The sequence below is a fragment of the Abramis brama genome (assembly GCF_963993115.1).
Source record: "Abramis brama genome assembly, chromosome: 4".
Lineage (NCBI taxonomy): Eukaryota > Metazoa > Chordata > Actinopteri > Cypriniformes > Leuciscidae > Abramis > Abramis brama.
In genome coordinates this window covers 54,769,828-54,789,995 of record NC_139966.1, presented here as the reverse complement: position 1 = coordinate 54,789,995, position 20,168 = coordinate 54,769,828, and the positions used below count along the sequence as shown (strand labels likewise).

Below are 20,168 nucleotides of genomic sequence, written 5' to 3'. Positions count from 1 at the left end.
AATCTAAACCTGAAACACGCTAACATGCATACACACTTACACAGTGATCGTTTGGATTAGAAGATCAATGCGAACGCTCCTTGAGATCAGAGTTAAGTAGATTATAGGAACGTTTTCCCAAATCAATTTATTTTACAGTTTAGCAAAACAGTATGGGAAGTTTAATGCACTTCAAATGATGATAGAGTGGATGTGGCCACAGTTCGAGGGGATATAATGAACAATCCGCACAATTATCACCATGTAGATAACCACACTTTCATTTCTGTCAATGAAGGGAGGCATCAAATGCTTCCCAAAGGGAATTATGAGAGGAATTAAAGAGACTTGCAGACTTTAGTACCCTTCTGCCTCGTGGCAAAAAAAAAGTAAACCAACCAAATGTGATATTCAGGAGTTGTGAGATAAGAATTAAGTCTACATGACTTTGTTTTCCTCTAATTTGTTTCTCACCATATCTGAAACAGAGCATTGTCTGGCATTTACAGGGAAATCTGTCTCTCTAGCTCACTCTGTATCAGCCCCCCTCCTCTTCTCTCTCTTGAAAGCTTTGTGATGTCGCAGGTAATAGGGAGTCTGTTGGATCGCTCTCCTCGTCAAGTGACACACAGTAAATTACACAAGCTTCAAGCAGCTCTGTGAATTATAGTTCATCACTTGGAAAGACTTCCCACCACCGGGCTACACGTATCAGATCTGCCAGTTAGGATCCAATTAACACCCTGGCCAGAGTAATCAGACTGCATGTGTAAGGGCTGCTGGAACTGGTTTATTACTCTCATGCATCTTCTGTCAGAAGGTACAGTTGTTGCTTCTACATCAAAGCTGTGCCATGGCACTATTTTTTTCCCCTCGCTCCCACCGTTCCACTGGTTCTTGCCTAAGGGTTATGCTTCAACTTCCTTTGCATCGCAATGTGAGTCCCTGCAAACCAAATCCCTTGCAATTTACACATGCTGTCCACTAGAAATGTAGGATGTTTTCCTGGTTACCAAAAATCAGAAAACTGCAAATGTTTTTTTTCCCTTTTATTTTGGAGCCGCCAACGTTATTTTGTTTATGTTCCTTCAGTTTATGAATTGAAATTCTCAAAGGAAGTTGATTTGGAATGCACAGGGAGTGTGTTTTTAATCACTATACAAATGCAAATTTCTACCAATAAACCTTCAAATTCCAAGACTTATTAAAACTTTCAAACAAGACTTTGTCAAGTCAACATTCAAAGTTTTTCTTGCCAAACTTTGCAAAGTCAGGAAAACTTCTCTGAATTTCAATGTATTTGAATTCTACTTTTACATTCAAATTCAAACTGCAGTTCTGCATTACTTGCAACCTCAATTCAAATTCAGCACCTGAACTGGAATTTAAAAGGCATTCCAAATTCTCTGTACTTTTGGGTGAACGCTGTTAATAATCAATGTTAATATGAGTCCCCTTTTATAAATTCCGCTGGCTTTGTGCACGGTTCCAGTTGGCGGTCTGAGTAGATGAATTTTAAGGAACATGGCGCAGGAGTTGGACGCTCAGATGAGCTGTGCGTCGCTGACCTTTAAATCGGCGACACTCAGAGGATGGCTCACTGCTCAGGAAGTGATTGGGTTGAGCTATCTCGCGCTTCTCTCTAGTCTTGGAATGCGCGCGAGCAACGAGCCGCTCAGCCTTCCTTTCCAAACGCAGGATTGAGGAAGCCTCCAGAAGGATGTATGGTTGCGAAAAAGTTACATTAGCAGAGCGTGCTGGGTTTAAAACGAACAAAAAAGGTCAACATATTGGCCGCCTGTTTCTGTCGTGGAGGCAAACGTGACAGAAACAGAGAGTGTCGCATGCTAGTGAGCTGAAATTGGTTTGTTTGGTTGTTTCATCTTGTTAATGCTGGTGTATCACTCTCTGAGCCCACACCGCTAATAGGTCAGAGGTCAACTCTACCTCTTTAAACACCTTTCTGACACCTAGATGGCTGTAATATGTCATTACAACAGCCCGATGTCACGCCTACATGCTTCTGTTTGTTCAGCATCCTCCTGTTTGCTTCTTACCGCTGTTTCGTCAGTATTCAGTATCGCTAACATGTGTTTTCACACTGTTAAATGCCCATTCTGCCATCAGGACTAGATGCCTGGGCGGCACATGGAGCCAAACAAACAAACCGGCATGTAGCTTATAGTTGGAGAATGGCAGCTGGGCTGATTGGTAAGGCAGGAGACACAATTGCCAGTCGCGTAAGCTTTCTGTAATCCCCCTTCCCTTTCGTCCTCTCGCTTTTTATTTGTGTTTTAAATGTCAGTGTATAAAACGCACAGGAGATATTGCCACTCGGAGGGAGAGGCTCTATGATGCGAGAGGACTGTTGTGTGCCTTGGGAAATCCTTGTAAGCAGCATGAAGAAGGCACAAGGATTTACGGGGAAGAAATAGGTGTTTATTGACTTCTCCTCTGGGCTTACGGGGTAATAATAGACCTGTCACATTACGCAAATGTGGAAAAGCGGCTTCTGAGCGTGTCAAAAGCGCGAGATGAGACGCTGGATAGAATTAGTCAGCCGACAGGCTTTAGACACTAATACAAGTAATTAAAACCGTGAGCTCCAGCACTTAGATGCTTGTGCGGTAAATAATTTATACGCCATGATCTATGGATCACTTTCCCTGCCTTTCCTGGACAGGGAAAGGGGCGGATTCATCAGTGTCAGGAAACAAGCAGGCGTTTACTTTTTAATGTAAATAAGTCATTCTTCAAAATGCTTGTTACTTGGCTAAGTACACGCAACACAATCTGAATCGAGTTACTGTAAGCGTATGGAGGTCAAAAAGAAAAGATATTTGAAGGTATATTCCATGTTTAGTACAAGGTAAGATCAATCAACAGCATTTGTGGCATAATGTAGATTACCATAAAACCTAATTAAAACTCATCACTCTTTTTCTTTAGAAAAAAGCGAGACTCTGGGTTACAGAGTCTTGCTACAGGTGAATGTGGCCAATCTGTAAACGTTTAAATAGTACAGTTCAAGACGTGAAAAAGATGTGTGTTAACAGTATTTTAATGTGAAAAACAGCTTTCTAACCTGTGTAAAGTTGTTAAATTTTACAACTTTTTTGCTAGACAGTGTAACTCCACCCTAAAATGACTGTAAAAAATTATGATTTAAACAACTTTACAGCTCAAATAATACACAAGTTTTAACAGAAGAATTAATGTAAATGCTTCATATTTCTGCTTTTAAATGCTTAAAAAAATTGGCCCCGTTGACTTCTATTGTACATACCTCACCTTAACCTTGATTTATTTTTCAAAGAAAAGGAGTCTAAATCATTTTTTGGGGTAATCAACATACTGTTGATTAAAACAGCTCTGAATAAGTTAATAAAGTAAAGGATCGACAGCATTGATTAACTACACCTGGAAGGCAGCACTCAACAAGCCCTGATTCATATTGATTCATATGGCTAACATGAGGCAAGGATGGCATAAGCAAATGTAAATATTCAATATTTACCATCCTCTGGTGTTATTAGAGTCAGGGGCTCGGTCATGGGCCACCAGTCATCACAGACCTTCCTCATCCAATATCACTCGGCTTCCTCTGGAAGTATCGCACGGCAATTTGCAGTCACGCTGTGTGCCGGGAATCCATTCTCTGAGTATACAGACGGTGGCGAAACTACAATAGATACACGAAAGCGCATCCACCTAGGCTTTGTTTTACAACTAATATCTTCCCACAGAAGGGGAAAAATGATTTGATTTCCCAAATACAAAACTCATATTTGCATGGAACGGCCTGAATATATTAAAAGTGAAAGGCACCAAAACTTTAACTTACGGATAACTAGATACACAAGGGTGTGACTCTTGGAGAAGGTGTCGCCATCGTTATACTCTGTGAAAATATTAACGATGAGGGTTAGCACCCATTTTCCCTTCCTTTAATTAAATGCCCGGGGTACTAATGAGGTAAACCACCACTGATAGCGCTTATTAGCAGGGAGGAGGGCAAGCTCTCTCTCACACTTAATTTAAACCTAAAAATACGGAGCCTGGCAGATGTCAAGCACTTACATAATTCGAGGCGGCGCATTTGTATTGTGGGGATGTGAGAGAAATAACACATCGGCAGTCAGCGGGTAAGTAAACAGGACTGGTAATAGGGGATGCGACGTGCACGATGTTGCTGTGACCTTTACCAAATCACCGACAATAGCGATGCGGCAAAGCTGGAATCAATAATGGCAAATTATCTTGGAGGGGTACAAATGACAGCTAGTTAGGATATGCAATGCTACAGGAAGCTACAGAGTTGTACAAAACTTGCACTTAATGTACAAAGTGAATGGGGTCAATCAATAAACGTTAAAATACTCACTGTTTAAATAATAGTATCGCCTCAAGAGGAGAACAATATGTGAGTTAAAAAGATTTAAACAAGATAAAATCGATTTCTGTGTAGTTACATCCAATTTCACTTGCCTAAAATTATTTAAACAGCTCAAATAAAACACAAGTTAAGCGCTTTTATTAAATTAAATGCTACACATTTCTGCCTTTATTTCACTTCTATAGTAAATGCCTCACTGTATGATTTGCTTTTTTAGGCAAAATAATTTTTTGTGGTAATCAACATTATGCCACAAATGCTGTCAAATGTGCTTGTATTGAACCTGAATAATCTTTTAATATGTCAAAATCTTTTGTCACAGCGTGATTTCAAGGTTGGCCAACAGAGGTGGAGAGGTAAAGTAGCTGTAGACAACAGAAAGGTTTCAGGTGTGAGGTTTCTTTTGGAGAAGGGCAGGCCTGACAGGTTGAAATGTTACTGACAGCTCCAGAATTACATTGCCAAATCAAACAGAGTAGCTGGAACAGAGGAAATCTTTTCCAGAGCGCCATGTATTATGGATGGACTTAAGAGATTAGCGAGGAACTGCTCACCTGCAACGGACGCTGTTTGTCGTTGTTCTTTGGAGATTTCAGGCCACTGCCTGGTTGCTGTAGGAGTAATTGCCTTGCTGCTTGTAGGGCCTGCAAAGAAAAGAGAAGAGAAAGAAAGACGAAAAATTAGTTTTTTTTTTCCCTCCACTTCAACTCCGGCACACTCAAATATCAAACACTATGAAAGGTGAAATCAACCCCACACATTCCATCCACTACACTATTCATTGTTGTTGATGAGCCATGAATCATCTCTAAGATATACATTTTTCATGATAATCCACAAAGCCGTGATGAAAGATAAATACAGTTTGTCTAGCACCTCTGAAGAGCATGAGGGGAAAAAACACACACAGAGAGTGTCAGTGGTATTGACCTGTCTAGTGTGTGCTCAGCTGAAATACCCACTTCTCAGCAAATTACCGTCCCATTTGCATATTCATAATATCAATTTGAAGTAGAGGCAGGCAATGTGAAGTGTTCCTAGAAGCTGTAATTAAAGTTGACAAAATCAACATCAGATTACCTCAGGAGTGAATTAACAAGGAGCTGAGCATTAGCAGGGCCCCTGAGCACAGGGGTGACGCCGGCCCCACTCTGCCAAATCACTCCAAATACCTACTTATCCAATGTCATATAACAATACAAGAATACTAGGTTGCTAAGGCAAGCATCCCTATTGTTCATACTTCGTTTTAAGGGTTTGTTCAAATATTTTAACCATTAAGTATTCAACTTTGAGACGTAAAACGTTCCGCACAGTTTGTGCTACAGACATGAATGATAGCTCAAATTGAGCAATTACTTTTCTTTCTAAGGGACAAAACTAATGATTTACGCACTGATCTATATAAATGACTGGATTGCTCATTGCACTCTAAACTGCCAGCAAGGAAGTGTTCGATCGGCCATATTGGTATTCCCTACCAACAAAGGGCATCAATGACTTACAGCCAAAATATTGACCTAAAATCACCCGATTTGCAGCGTATCATTCGCACATGAATAGTTTTTAAGATATACACGTATGCATGTACATTTTGTTCATCTGTAATGTTTATGGTCTTTTCGGGCAGGATAAGCAATATCTAGAGATCGTTAAGATGGTTGTGTCTAGGCTACTGCACACTGCAGAAAGAGGTAACTGAACTAACACAAAATTTATTTTTTTAGGTACGCATCTATGCAGGAATTATTAAGCATGAACATATATCTGGGATTATTAGCAGAAATTGATTTGAATATACATTAAGTATTGCAATACATACAATCCCCTATTTCTATTGCACTAGACTATATTAAAAATGTTTACCATCATCTTGCTTGGAGCGACAGTATAAATACTTGGAAATAAAAGCTTCATGTCTTTTAATCCATACGCAGCCAGCGTAATTTCTCTGACTAAGTTGTGAAGCATGTAGGATATTATTTCCTGATGTCTTTTTGTTGACCAACATCCACTTCAGACTCTTGGAGATCTTGGAAACTGTTAAAAAGCCACAAGTCAGCTCAAATGCCTTACAAAGCATTAATCTGTATTCATAAATCATTGTATCATTTGTAATATAAATGCTGAGGTGTCTCATTCGTTGGCTGATCTAATATTCGCTACTGTAATGAAGATGAACATAACTTTTAATAAGCAGACTTTAAACCAATAACCATTTAAATGTTTGGGACGTTTGCGGTGTAAGAATGTACAGGGAGACTTCAAATATAAAAACGCTGACTCGTTAGGTAATGTTTTCTCATTAAAATCAGATGATTTCCTATTAATTCAATAGAATGTGAGGGAATACTAGGGAATACCAATATGGCAGCGCGGTGGCTTCACTTGTTATGACGTCATGAGCAATCCAGTCATTTATATAGATCAGTGGATTTACGCCATATAGACATATATAAAAAACAAACAAACATATTTACATGTATGAAGTCCCTACTCTGGGCTCTTTTGACCTGGACCAGTTAGGCTGCTTACCTAGCAACCTCTTAGAAATGTCCTAGCCATCCACATATTTCACCTTAGCTATGAACCGCCACTCAGAGCACAACCACCAAATCCCCAAAGCACCTAGAAATACCCCAGCAATCACCCTCAACACCCAAGCAACTTTTACACGGGCAACCATTTTTCTTCAGAAAATGTAAAAATCTTTTGAAAAACATGTTACAGTAGGTAGGATGTCAGGTAGGTTGAAATGATGTACCTTACAGTGTTCCTCATGTATCTACAGGAATACCGATACACACTTTCAAGGGTAAGCAACTCTTTCCAGACTTCCTGGAGTTGAACAACGGCTATGTGAACACACTTGCAGACGGCCTCAGTGCCCCGACACGAGGAGAAAGCAACAAAATAAATAAAGCAATACAAACAACACAATAACTTCACAGGTGTTTCATCTGTCTGGAAAGAGGAGAGCGAAGGTCGAGGGGTGCGATGAAGAAAAAAAAAGAACCCCTTCAGATAAAGAGTGACACTTCTTCCAGCAGAATCAAGGGCTTGCTTTATTTCCTGGTGCTTGCCAGTATCCATGACAACAGCTGCCTTGACAGGATGTGCATATGGCACTTCTCTGCCAGCTGGTGAGAACAATGTTTGAACTAGTACATTGAGATGCTGAGCAAACAGGGGGAGAGAAGGAGAGAGAGAGAGAGGTGAGGGAGAAAGGAAGAGAGGGAGAGAGAGATAGGGGGAAAAGTTGCCACGTCTTAACCCGCTGGGAAGACAGCCATCCCCCTGATCAATTATGAAGAGACAGGGCGAGGAGCTGCCACTGTCTGTCTGGCTGTGCGGTGAGGAGCCAGGCTCTCCGAGCTCCTGGTAAACAAACACAACACAGTGGCGCTGGGTCCTAACAGCATCGATCTGTCTCCTCTGATGCACACACACTCACAGCCGTTGTCTGATACTTCAGGGGACACCAGGATGTGGAGAAGAGCTGGACTACTTCAGATCAGATCCCTGTCCTGTCCTGTCTTTGAAGGAACCAAACAGACAACAACAAATGCAAACAGAGTCTTGAGCATTGAATGTGGGATAGGCTACTTGTGTAACTGGATACGTTTTGGGAAAAACTCTGAACTAATCAAGTAACATCCGAAGTTGGGAAGTTTACAACAAGCAAGTTCCCGTACTTCATTGTGCCTTATTTTTCCATTCTGAACGATGCATTTATCGATTAGTCATGGTGCTTTCAGATGCACGAGTGAGTTATAAGTACCCTCGCCAAGTCATTATCAGTTGGGCCGCGTGGATGAGATTGTAAATTGTGGGAGATTTCACGCCCATCCAAGCGGTGACTGTGATTGTGTGGCTTTAGTGGTCGGCTAATGGCTTTAGCACAACAATTAACAGGAGGAAATGTTTATCCGTGCTCCAATCGATACAGACTCACTGTCCTCTGATGAATAAAAGGACAAAGTCAAAGAAGTCATTCAATACAAGGTAGAGGTCAGGAGAGTGGCGCTTCCCACAGCACACGGATGGAGACGTTTAATGGCTTTTCCAATATGAACATGAACGCTGGGAAGGTGGGGGAATGTAATCAAGTCCACTTTGCATACTGGAGGGACACTTGTTTAGAACTGTTAAAGGGATAGCTCACTCAAAAATTAAAATCATGACATTATTTACTCACTCGTGCCAGTCCAAACCCATTTGAGATTCTTTTTTCAGTGAAACACTAATTCCTGGGCCTCTTTTTCCCCCCAATATAATAAAGGTGAATGAGAACTGGTAATGTCAAGCTGCAAAAATGAATTCCAGAACCAGATAAGTCTGACTTTAGACTGATTTCATCAATGAATCGGATTCGTTTGTTAATCTATTGTGTAAAGAACAGACAGACTCTGTGTAAAGAAAGGACTGAACGGACAGCCAATTCATGAACAACCAAATCAGATTCATTGAATCTGTTCACAAAACCAGTCTAAATAATGAATTCGAATCAGACTGATCTGGTTCTTGAATTCAATGATCCGAACACAATGGTGAACAGTCCGCAAGTTGAATAACAACTTAGATTTTGCATCTGACTGCAGAAGAGAAAAAAAAGATTAAGACATATTCATTCTGGAGCCTCAGTCCTCATTCGCGTTCATTAAATGTAAGACAGACCAGGAAAAATTATCCTTTTGTGTTCTACGAATATGAAGAAAGTTATAAAGGTTTGAAATAATGTGTGAGGGTGAGTAAATGATGACAGAACTTTCACTTTTTGACTGAACTATTCCTTTAATGTTTCCTGCAGAAATTTTCATCTGCCCTTGTTCTGTAATAGTGCAAAAACATTCCTTATTAGTGACAACACCGGACTATATTACTTATATTCGTCCTTGTGTGAAAAAAAAACACAAGAATGCAACACAAAGGCATATTAGGTGCTTTCCAGATTCAACAAAAGCAAAGCAACCACTGAAGTTTTGCTGGACGTCTGGAAGCTGCTTGCTTTGCTTTGCTTTTCTTCATCCTATAAGTTTTGTTGCTGTGCAGAAGAAATGCAGGCTGCCATCCATTAATGCACACATTGTATAAACAGCACAATGCATCACATTCCACAGAGCTAGGAGCTCAAGGAGAACCTGGGCTGGAGCGTAAATAACAAGGCACTCAGGAACATATTTGATGTTGATATCTATCTCTAAGGACTGGGGGGGGGAGAACAGAAAGAAACAAACTTGCACATTCAGTACAATGAAGAGCACATGGAAGACACACACATAAACACATGATTGCGAGGGCTTCGCAATCCTTATGAAAATACGATTCGGCCCAAATGGATCAGCTGTAATTGGTTTCAGATAGCGAGGTCGAGGGGGAAAGGCGATACCAGTCACTATTATACAAAGCGGAGGGGAGAAACACGAATGTTTACACAGGCGTTCCTCAGCTACGTTAATAGCCAAGCAGAGATCACCGGAGAGAAAAAGAGACAGGCGAAAGAAACATATGTCAGTTCTCTCACCCCTTTCACCAGGCAGTCTGTGTTTAGACTTAACACAAGGGTAATGAGGAATACATTGCAACGTTCCCAGCGCTAAAACAAGCATGAAAAGCATTAGCAGCCAGTCGCAGCTTGGCACATCATTACAAACGCATCCTCGTTTCCAAGGATCAGCCTTTAAACCAAGCTTTTAGAGTCGATGCGGCTTCTGCAACTGTGACCAAACGTATTACAAGACTACACAACAGTGTTACAGTGAGAAAAACTAGCTATTTGAGAACGGAAACACAGTGGATTAATCTGGATTTCTGAGAATGCTAGGTCCACAATACTTACGGATAAACAAGGGTGGGGTGTTTTTGTGCACTTCAAATGCCTGTGATTCAATTGAAATGTGTTTTTTGGAGACGAAAGACTTCTCTAGATTACTATGCCACATGCCTTCTGCATGAAGTTTTGTGCACCAGAAGATCTCCGGACTTGTAGTCGCAGAGGGCACGTCAACCATCAGCTTATGGAAAATGCACAACAAGACAGAGATAGAGCGAGAGAGCGAGAGCACAACCCTTATCAAGCCGACAGGAGTCGGCTGCCACGAAAAACAAAGGACAAACAGTTTAAGCTGAACAAACAAACAGAGCTGATTGGCCGGTGGTCTGCGCAGCCTGTGCAAAGATAGGGCCCCACTCTTGACAGCAAAATATTGACACCATATCTGTTATGTAAGTGTGTTTAGGACATAGGGGTCTGATGAGGGGCCAGGCCACTCATGAATAGAAAACGTCGCTCCAGGCACGGATTTCATAAACAAGACGTGCGCTGAGGACATAACAGCCCCGCAGCGGCCCTGCGCTGGGCGCCACGCGCTCGTCAGTATGAATGACAGCTGAACACGTTAAAGGTCCATTTGGACACACAACAGCAGTAGGTCAGTCTGTGGACAGTGTACCAACCTCTGTTGTGAGGAGGTTGACTGATACAATGGTGGAACAGACTGGCTTTTATCAAAGGTCATCCATAGCTGTGATCTGTGTTAGCGCACCAGTGAACCAGGGCTTATCGAGGTGGCTGGGCTGTCTTTTTGAGATCCAAATACTGAGGCTGCATTTGGCTCTATGGAGACGAATTGTCTTTAAATTAGTAACCGTGAAATTACACACTGAATTTTGTTTTTATGTGAACACTCAGAAAAAAACCTTTAAAGCGAACCAAACTCAGACTATATCAGATGGCACGTATTAGGGATTATTAGTTTAGTGATGATCATATGATGTTATATACAATTACCATCATATTAAGTAAAAATACAACAAATTCATACATTAATATAATTCGAGTGATTAACAAGCCCTTTCTAATTAACATGATCTAATTATTAGTATAATTTTATTATTAATAAAATAATGTCCAGTTTACAAAAAAAATAAAAAATTAATGAAATGAAAAGAATGAAAAGACTTTAGATTTAATTATAAATAAGATATACCTTCCTTTGTTCTGTTGCTTGTTTATTCTTTAACTTTCTTCTTCCATTTCTGGTTTTAACTAAAGGAGAAGTCTGCTTATCCACTATGTGTGTATGTAACAAATAAATAACTTTTGACTTGTGAGCTCTGAGTTTAGTTCTTTAAAAAGGACTCAAGTGGGAAAACACCCCAAGACACAACATGTCCAATAAGGATGAGCCGTGTACGCACAGCATCCATTCCAGCAGCCGACACAAATAAAAAATGAGGAGAGGGGAGCGAGTGAGAGAGAGAGAGAGATCTCAGTTATTGTGGATACAGACACAGAGTGTTTTTCCTCAGCCAAACGCCATACTTCTCAGACAAGAGAAAAGGATGTGGGAATAATGAGTGTTTTTATGTATGACTCAATAAATCAGCGGTGTGTGCAGCTCGCGGGCCGGTCCGTGGAGACACTCCTCAGCTGCAGGGCCAAGCGCGAGCTAACCGGCAGAACAATGGGCTTCTGTGAGCTGCGCTCTCTCTTTTTCTCCTTTCATTCCTTCTCCAGCTTTTTCCCCTCAATCTCTCGTACGCAGTTCCCATCTTTCCTCGCTCCGCGCCTCACATCTCCGTCTCCCTCGCTCGCTTCTTGTTTATTGATTTTCTAGATTAAGGATCCCATGGAGAGGGATTGTAACACACAACCATAAAATTATTTTGGGGTGTGCTTATTTGCCTTCCCCTTGCATCTATTTGGCCTGTGTCTGTAGACAATTATGCTTCCCCAGCCCAGTCTCAGGTGCTAATAATGAAGGACAAATAGAATCATATGTGTAAACTTCCCCTTCTGATGAAAATTTATATTAACTTTCTGCCACTGTAAACACAGAGGCATAGCCCAGCCCTCCCTGGTGAATTTGAGATGAATTCGCTCATTTCTACCCCAGAAAGCCGGGCATTTACTGGTGGGAGAGAGAGAAAACAGAGATCTGCTTCATTGTGTAACCTCACACTTATTTTTTCAAGTGCGAGGAGACAAAACACGAGTCTGTCCGGCCCATCAGGGTTAGTGTGTATGCGCAGACAACAGTGATGTGTGCGTTTGCCCGTGTTGTGTGTGTGTGAACGCACGGTCCTCGTTGGGGAAACGGTGCCAGCAATAACAGGCCAAACAGAGTCGGCTTCCACCGTTCACTGCAACCACAAACATTCATACGCTTCCCGCCTCCTGCAGACATCGTTATGGATGGTTCTCGCAAATCCGCGCTGCACTTTAGCACTGGACCACGTATAATAGTTTACAGTATCGCCAGCAACCTGTGGAGGGAATCAGACGGCGGGGGCCCCGTACTGAAAACAACATCTGTATCCCATAGAAATCCAGCAACACGTACTGAGAAGAGCGAGAGAATTTCCACCGAAATTAGTTGCTTTTGCTAAGTTGAACATCACTATTACTATTGATCATTAGAGTGATTTGAACAAATCATTAACCTTAGTTTTAAACTGTGGCATATAACCCTTTGTGATTGATTATCACAAATTATAATTATACAGGAAAATCCACAACAGCAATAAATTCATAAACTTGGATTGATAACCAAGCTGAGAAGTTGAAGCTGGCAAGCAGAATTCATATCCAAATATCAGAGAAAACCAAATGTTTAAGTATCCAAATCCATATATACATGTTCAAAAAAATTTAAGATACGTACATTGGCCAAGGGCCAATGAGACACCCTTATTATAGAGCCATGCAATTTCTTACAGTTCAGATTCAAATGTTTTACTGGTCAACAACAAATTTTGTGGAAAACGAGTCATATCTAAGGATGAGAATATCCTGAATATCTGAGCCACAAAGAAACCATCTAACAACCACCTAGAACACCCTAGTATCATGGCAGTATGATTTGAGTAAAATTTGCTATCATGTAATCTCATGCAATTCATTTTAAAGATGCTTAAAACGTCATAAAGACGTATCACAGATCAGTTGGAGAACCAAGTGCCTCTCCTCCTCTATATCTCTCTGGGAGCTCAGACATTGTTTCTGCACATGGTTTCTTTGCTTTATGAAATTCGATCTCTCCCTGCTTCTCAACGGCTGGCTTTGGTAAAGCCCTTGCTTTCAACTGCTGTATATCATCTGGGTTTAGATAAGGTGACTCTACTGGGCCTTTTATCTGCCTTCTTTACAAAGCCTCGACCAAGAAAGAAGGCTGCTTTTCACTTATACCATCAACACGTGCAAACTAGTGCAGGTCGGCGAATTAAATGAAGGAAGAGAGAGGCGACGAACGAGTCCCCACTTCCTAGTGTGTGCTCGATGCACTTGGCTTCTTTTTCAAGTGATTATGATCCATCTCTTTTTAGCAGTTCCACGCCACTGAGCGTCACATGGTTGGAGGAATACCTCTTAATAAATGTTGCATTCAGGGGCGAGAGAGAGCACACTCCACACTTTATTTAGAGTGAGGCCGCAGGAAATAAGAAGGAAAAGAGTAGCACAGAGCTTTTGTCAGAGCGAACGAATGGGCTTGTACTCCGTTTGGGCATTGCGTTTGTTGACAAGAACTTATTAAGAGGCTCAGACAGCAGAGTACACAGCTAGAGGCGAAGTGTAGACTCTCTGCAGAAGGGGAGAGAGGCACCAATCTCTCAGTCCCATTGACAAAAGAAGTGTTTGTGCAGGGTTTCGATAGTAATACACAGATGCAATGAAAAACAAACTACAGGTCTCATGCAGACCTAGGTAGGAAATGATTGCAGTTGACTGAGCAGGTGGTAAACTTTAACACTATGAGTGAATGAGCTCATGGTGTGCTTCTGTTTCTATTTAAAATAAATGAATGAATAAATAAGACAAACTCAAAATTACATTGCCCACATGAGCAACACTGCAATGAACTAAACCTGGCAAAACCTAATTTTGGAGATGTACTCAACTGGAATTTTTTTTTAAGTAAATGGCTACATTAAGTAAATAATGTTGTCTCTTTTATTCCAAAAATGCAAAATATTTTCTTTTACGTGTATGTTTAGAGTTAAGTCTGTAGTAATCATAACTAGTTTCACATAATATCCGAGCATGTGTGTGTGGTCCACGGTGAGCTCTTATATACACTGTTACCCACAAGGTTGACTGGCCACTTTGTGACCTTCAACGTAAAGCACAAACCTTTGATTACCGTGCAACTAACCAGTAACCACAGATGAAATGTTGTAGAATATGCGGTTTCTACTCCAACTGAAAAATACATGCTAAAGGAAGCTCAAAAATGGTGCTCCGGCTGGTGCAGAAGAAATGATCACCGCAAAATGGAATCGGGTTACAAGAGCACGAGTCACTCCAGGTGAAGACAAACTATTGTTTTCAGTCCATTTACCTGAGCGCTCAACTGTCATTAGTTTGCGGTGGGCCGGTAGTCCATTCAGCCTGGGTGATGGATCTTCCCAGCCCATCTCAATGAGCGCTGAGCTGTGCCGGAGATCAGTGCAGTTAATAGCGTTACATCTAGCCGGTGGTGGGCCAATGCATCTCCGTCAATCCTTCCCGCTGATGGAGCACTGGGGCCCCTGGCCCTCCTGGCTATGTGTGCCAGCGATCTGCGGCGTTTGTCTTGTGAATATTCCAATTACAGTGCGTGCCTGACCTTTTGAGTGAGCTGAGCTGGGGTAGAGTTATCTTCCCTCCTGACACACAGCGCCTATCAGTCAATGTTTCAGCGAGAGAGACAGATCTGTTCTAAGGGTTTCAGGCTGATTACAAAGAGCTTTGGATTGTTACACATAGCCCTAGATGTGCGGCGATTAAGATGCATTCAGTGCGCAGATAAACATTCGTGTTCACTCAAACACGCCCGCTCTGTGTATCCACATGCCATGTATCTGCTATAATCATCTGGCTAACTGCCTGACTACACTCGCTCCCGTAAACAAACCCTGTGACGGGCCTATACGCCTTTTTACGAGGTTTATTTCACAGACCTAGCGTGAACAAAGTCATACTTTTGTAGTTCCCTCACCCTCCCAACAGCTAATCTACATCTTTCATTGAATCAAGAATGGAAATGGCCAAGAAATGCTTCTTTTTCAATTTCATGCTGAGGTAGCTCAACTTAGTAGATGTAATTTCTCCTAACAAGAAAATTCATCACAATGTCGTTCACTTAGTTCGACCATGAGAGAAATTCCCCTCCTCCTTTTGCTTTTTCCCCCCTTATTCTACGCTTTGATGAACATCCCCAAAGCATCCCCACTTCCTCCATAACACTTCTGACCATAACTAGACAATTAAGTCAGCTGTTAAAAAGAAACAAGAGACTGTGATCTACATCGAAAAGAAATTAAATGTAAGAACATGCGTTCCTGGCAATGCAAACCACAATAATATATAACTTGTGTATACAAGATGAATTATAAACCAAAAAAGTTTGATCTGGGATTAATGTTGAAACGATTTTCACTGAAATTACTAGTAAAGTTCACAAGTATTAATTTAAACACACAATTCTAAAGTAGAAAGACTGAAATAGTATATTCTTGTAAAATCTTTGTTTCATGCACATCTTTGAAAATTGATTTTTTTTACAGTGTATCACACATAATTATTAAAAAAAAATAGTTATGTTATGGCTATGAAATATGATTGGATGAAACAGGTATCAAAATAGGCAACATTTGCCAAAATCATGCAGTTAAGCTAATGACCTATAATACTTGGCCTTATTATATAATCATATTATGTTGTTGATGTATTATAAAATATAGCTATTTGCTTTACTTCTTAATCTGATTTTGTTCAGACAACCATAGTCAAACTGAGGTAAGCACCCAATGTCACCACACAACAAGGAAATACCTAGCGGGCAAATTCATGCATCAAATAACTTTGGGTAAATACGTCTAGCAATAACAATCACATTTCAATTGAAATGAAGTAGCGTTGGAAGATTTGAGCGTGAAAGCAATATCAGCTTAGCGTCAAATCAAGCATGAAGCCTCACACACAACCTTAATTCATGTTTTGCATACGACAACAGCATTTCCTTATCACAGCATTCACTCTATCCCTTTCAAGCACAATGTGGCGTACGCCGCTAGTTCCCACTCTTTGAACGTGCTAACATTCTCGGCTGTTCTCTGGCTCGTGATGGAGATGTTCAGGCCAAAATGACAGCGATGGAGAGGGGATATAGCATCTATCCTACACTTTAAAGATAAAAAATGTACCCGTACGAGCCCCCAGAAATAACACCCACTGAGAAAGCCTGCAAGCCCAGGCTAAGTGACACATGCGTGCATTTGAAAAGCCTCTTGTGTATTTGCGAGCTGAGGCCAGGCTTATTTACAGCATTTGTTGAAAAGCCCTGAAGAGCTGCAAGCTGAGAGGGTCTCTTACATATGTATTCAGTCTGAGGGCAGTGAGCTATGAGCCAGGCCAGACGCCACTCATATGATCTCCCTCTCGCTCGCTCTCTTCCAGCATTATGGAATTCAAATATTCAAGTGGAAGAGTGGCAACATCTGACTACCTTGTGCATAGTAAATAGAAAGAGGGAGAGAGGAAGGAACAGGGAGAGAGAACAGCTCTGGCAATCGCAGCCCTCAACTCCTTAACCAGATTTACATCATTTTAATATTTGTTCCGGAAAACCATCACATACAAACATCCCCAGGCAGGCGTTTCACAGGCTGATTTGTTACTATTCATGGATAAACCGGAGAGAAACTGTAATACTAGACATGCTTGTTAAATTCACAAGGCTCCAAAGCTGCCTTCTAGAAAATCCTGCCTCTTGGTTGTCAGCTTAAGATGCCGGGCATCTGCATATGTGAGCTTTTTAAGCTCTGTTAAATGGTTTGTGGTGTCATAGGCTGTCAGAGATACTGGGAGGATGAGGTTCAGGATGCTCCAGTTTCCTCACCATGTTTTTATTGAGTTTGAGTTCAAGATGACTCTAAAAGATTCCTTGCTCTGGGGGCCTTTCTCTGAATTACCTGCCTCAAGAAATATAATGTTCGGTTCACTACTCTGCTCGCCACACAAGGTTTGGGCAATGAACTATAAGGAGCAGTATAATCACGCACATCCCAGTCAGGTACGGGTGCTGGATCTCATATAGAATGCGAAGTTACAAAGTAAAGATCCGCACACCGGAGAGCTCCCATTCACAAAATTTATTTCAAGTGTGACGTTTCGGGAACTACACTACCCATAAGCACCTGCTCCATATTCTTAAAACAGTTTTTTGATGGCATAATCCACGGTGAAAATACGTCACTTTTGTCTCTGGTGGAGGCTTCTGCCCTGAGGGCTGTTATAGATTTCAGTGCTATTAAATTCCACAGGCAGGGCTGTTGGGAAACATCAAAACAGTAGGAAATGAGATGTGAAGTGGTCATTGATCTTGACCGACCAACTGCTGGAGTTTTATTTACACACAGAGGTTAAACGTAATTGCTAAACACAAGCGGCTGGTCAGAGTTGTGGCCTGATGGTTACTGAGCAGTGGTGCCCGGTCGGGGTCAAGGGAGTTTGAATCCGGGAAATGTCATTTCTTAATAACCCACTAGCCTCCATCCTTCTCCACTCTTGAATCAATAAAGAGGTATCAAATTAAATAAAAAAATATAAATAGTATACCATAAAAGTACATGAGTATTTATAAATGTTAAAGTGGGTATAAAGTATAAAATGATATAATAAATGATAAAATAACCTGATATAAAGTATAAAATAAAAAATATATAACAAAAATGCATAAAAAGTATGAATACACAAACGTATAACATATAGTATAAGGTTAATAATGTATAAAAAAACATAACACAATTTAAAGAATCAAATAAGCATTTACAAATAAGTATATTACAATTAAATAAAATATGGCTGCACTACATAAGCACTAACATAAGGGACACCTTTGCAATATATAAACATTTGTTACATAAAACAATTCTCATTTGTTGCCTAAATGTGCAGACATGGCTTATTTAATTTATAATTCTAAGGCTGAAGGTGTGTGTGTTTCACCTGTGCACGTCTTTGACCTGTGTTTCGCCCCCATGACGCGACTAGGGCTTGAGCAATGTTCACGAGTGTTTGTTTCCAGCAGATTTCACTCTGTTCCTTTCTCTCTCTATCCCTCCTCCTCATCCTGTCCCTCGCTCGATCTCTCTTTCAAAGCCACGGATTGACATTTCGCCCGGTCTCTAGAGAGGCCGATGGGAAATGGAGTTACTACTGCAGGCGCACTGTAATTTCCATACAGCCACATGTTATGTGGCCTAAACACAAGTGACCACTCCAGGATCTGAGCTCTGTGGCGATAACAGAATAATGCCTGCTGTTGTCTGGGGAGGAACGGAGCAGACACATCAGTCACGGCGAGGCTTATATCTTGCAGTGTCATCGCGAGAGGCAGCACGCCTCTATATGTCAAAGCTCGACGTCTACAATGTCCGCTGATAGTGAAATGGTAACCGTAAAATACAACAGCAAGCCATCGAGAGTGCATAAAACACATTTTATTTTTGTTTCTAGCGCTGATGAGAGCTTTATGAAAGGTGGCTCTATGTATGTGTGTGTGTGTGTGTGTGTTATTTACACACTGTAGTGGAGGAGTCTCAGGCCGGTGTGATAAAGCTAATGAGCTTCTTTGTGCTGGAGTGTAAATGAGACAGTCACCTCGCTTTCGCTATCTGCACGGTAGAGACTCCAGGGGTGATTACTGCTTTAAATTATGCTCAAGGGCAAAGCGCTATTTGCATCAGAGGGGCTTTTATTTGGCTGATGAGCGGCGAAAGCCGTCATCACCCTGCCTGAAGATGTTGCACTCGCAGCTCCCGGTGGACGGCGGGGGAGACAGGCTGTTTGTGTGGCGTCTCTGCGTTACTTTGTTACTTTCCCCTCCTGAATGACAGTCAATGGACCCCTAGAGACGCCTCCTCCCACCTCTTCTGAACGCATGCATGTGTGTTAATGTGTTTGTGGGGTGATGATGGAGTCAGACTCATTGAATATCAATTAGCACACTTGTTTTTCCTCTGTTATGCTTCCGTTCTTGGTCTATTGTGGGATATTTTCCAGGTGTTTTTGCGCAAAATCTTTGTGAAAATAAAGTAAATCAGTGCAAAATAAGTCCTATTTAGATCATTTGTTTTCCGTGGAGACCCCCTCCCTCCTCTCCAAGTGGCTCCCTCAACTGCGATACTACCTCCAATTTCATTTGCTCTTACACCTGAAGAAGACGGGGAAAATATGGCTGACACTGGCTGTCAGGCGTCTCATCTTAAATTCTCCTCAAGCTAAAATGTCGGGTTAATTGCTGTCATTTTTACACCGGGCCAGCGACTTACACACCGCTTCCTGTAACAATTGCTGTTAGCAGGGGAAAAATATATAAAATGAACAGTGTCCTGTGCATCTGGACACGACATTCATAAATGCATTGGAAGTGTGGCTAATAAAAAGCACAGAACTGATCTAAAAACAATATTGAGAGTTAAACAACAGAAATATAGCAAGAGCCAATGACAATATGACGCTTTATAAACTACTGCAGAATTTTTAATTGAATTTTAATGGATGATGGTGAAATAGATGGCGGGTGGATTTTAAAATGACGCTTTTTTTTTTTTTTTTACTTATCCTCTCCAGACAGGAAGTTCATTTTTTAGAGTATGGCTAACCACACTATAAATCCATACAATCACAGATTATTAAACCAGAACAATCATCTAGAGGCTCCATTATATCACATCACATTATCTTCAGATCAATGCAAACCTTCTTGTATACATGCACTACTATTAATATAACAACATTAAAATCTCA

The 20,168-nt window shown here is 41.1% G+C and overlaps 1 protein-coding gene across 11 annotated transcripts in view; it reads right to left on the bottom strand.

Moving 5' to 3' along the window:
* The window catches only part of foxp2 (forkhead box P2), a 102,589-nt gene that overhangs the window by 31,423 nt on the left and 50,998 nt on the right, over positions 1 to 20,168 (bottom strand). For all 11 annotated transcript variants that reach the window (XM_084111422.1, XM_084111424.1, XM_084111430.1 and 8 more), the window contains one exon: positions 4,930 to 5,019. Coding sequence is in view for 8 of the 11 variants with exons in the window: in XM_084111424.1 (XP_083967550.1) it covers positions 4,930 to 5,019 (90 nt within the window). In the remaining 3 variants the exon portion in view is untranslated. The remainder of the gene's footprint in view (positions 1 to 4,929; positions 5,020 to 20,168) is intronic.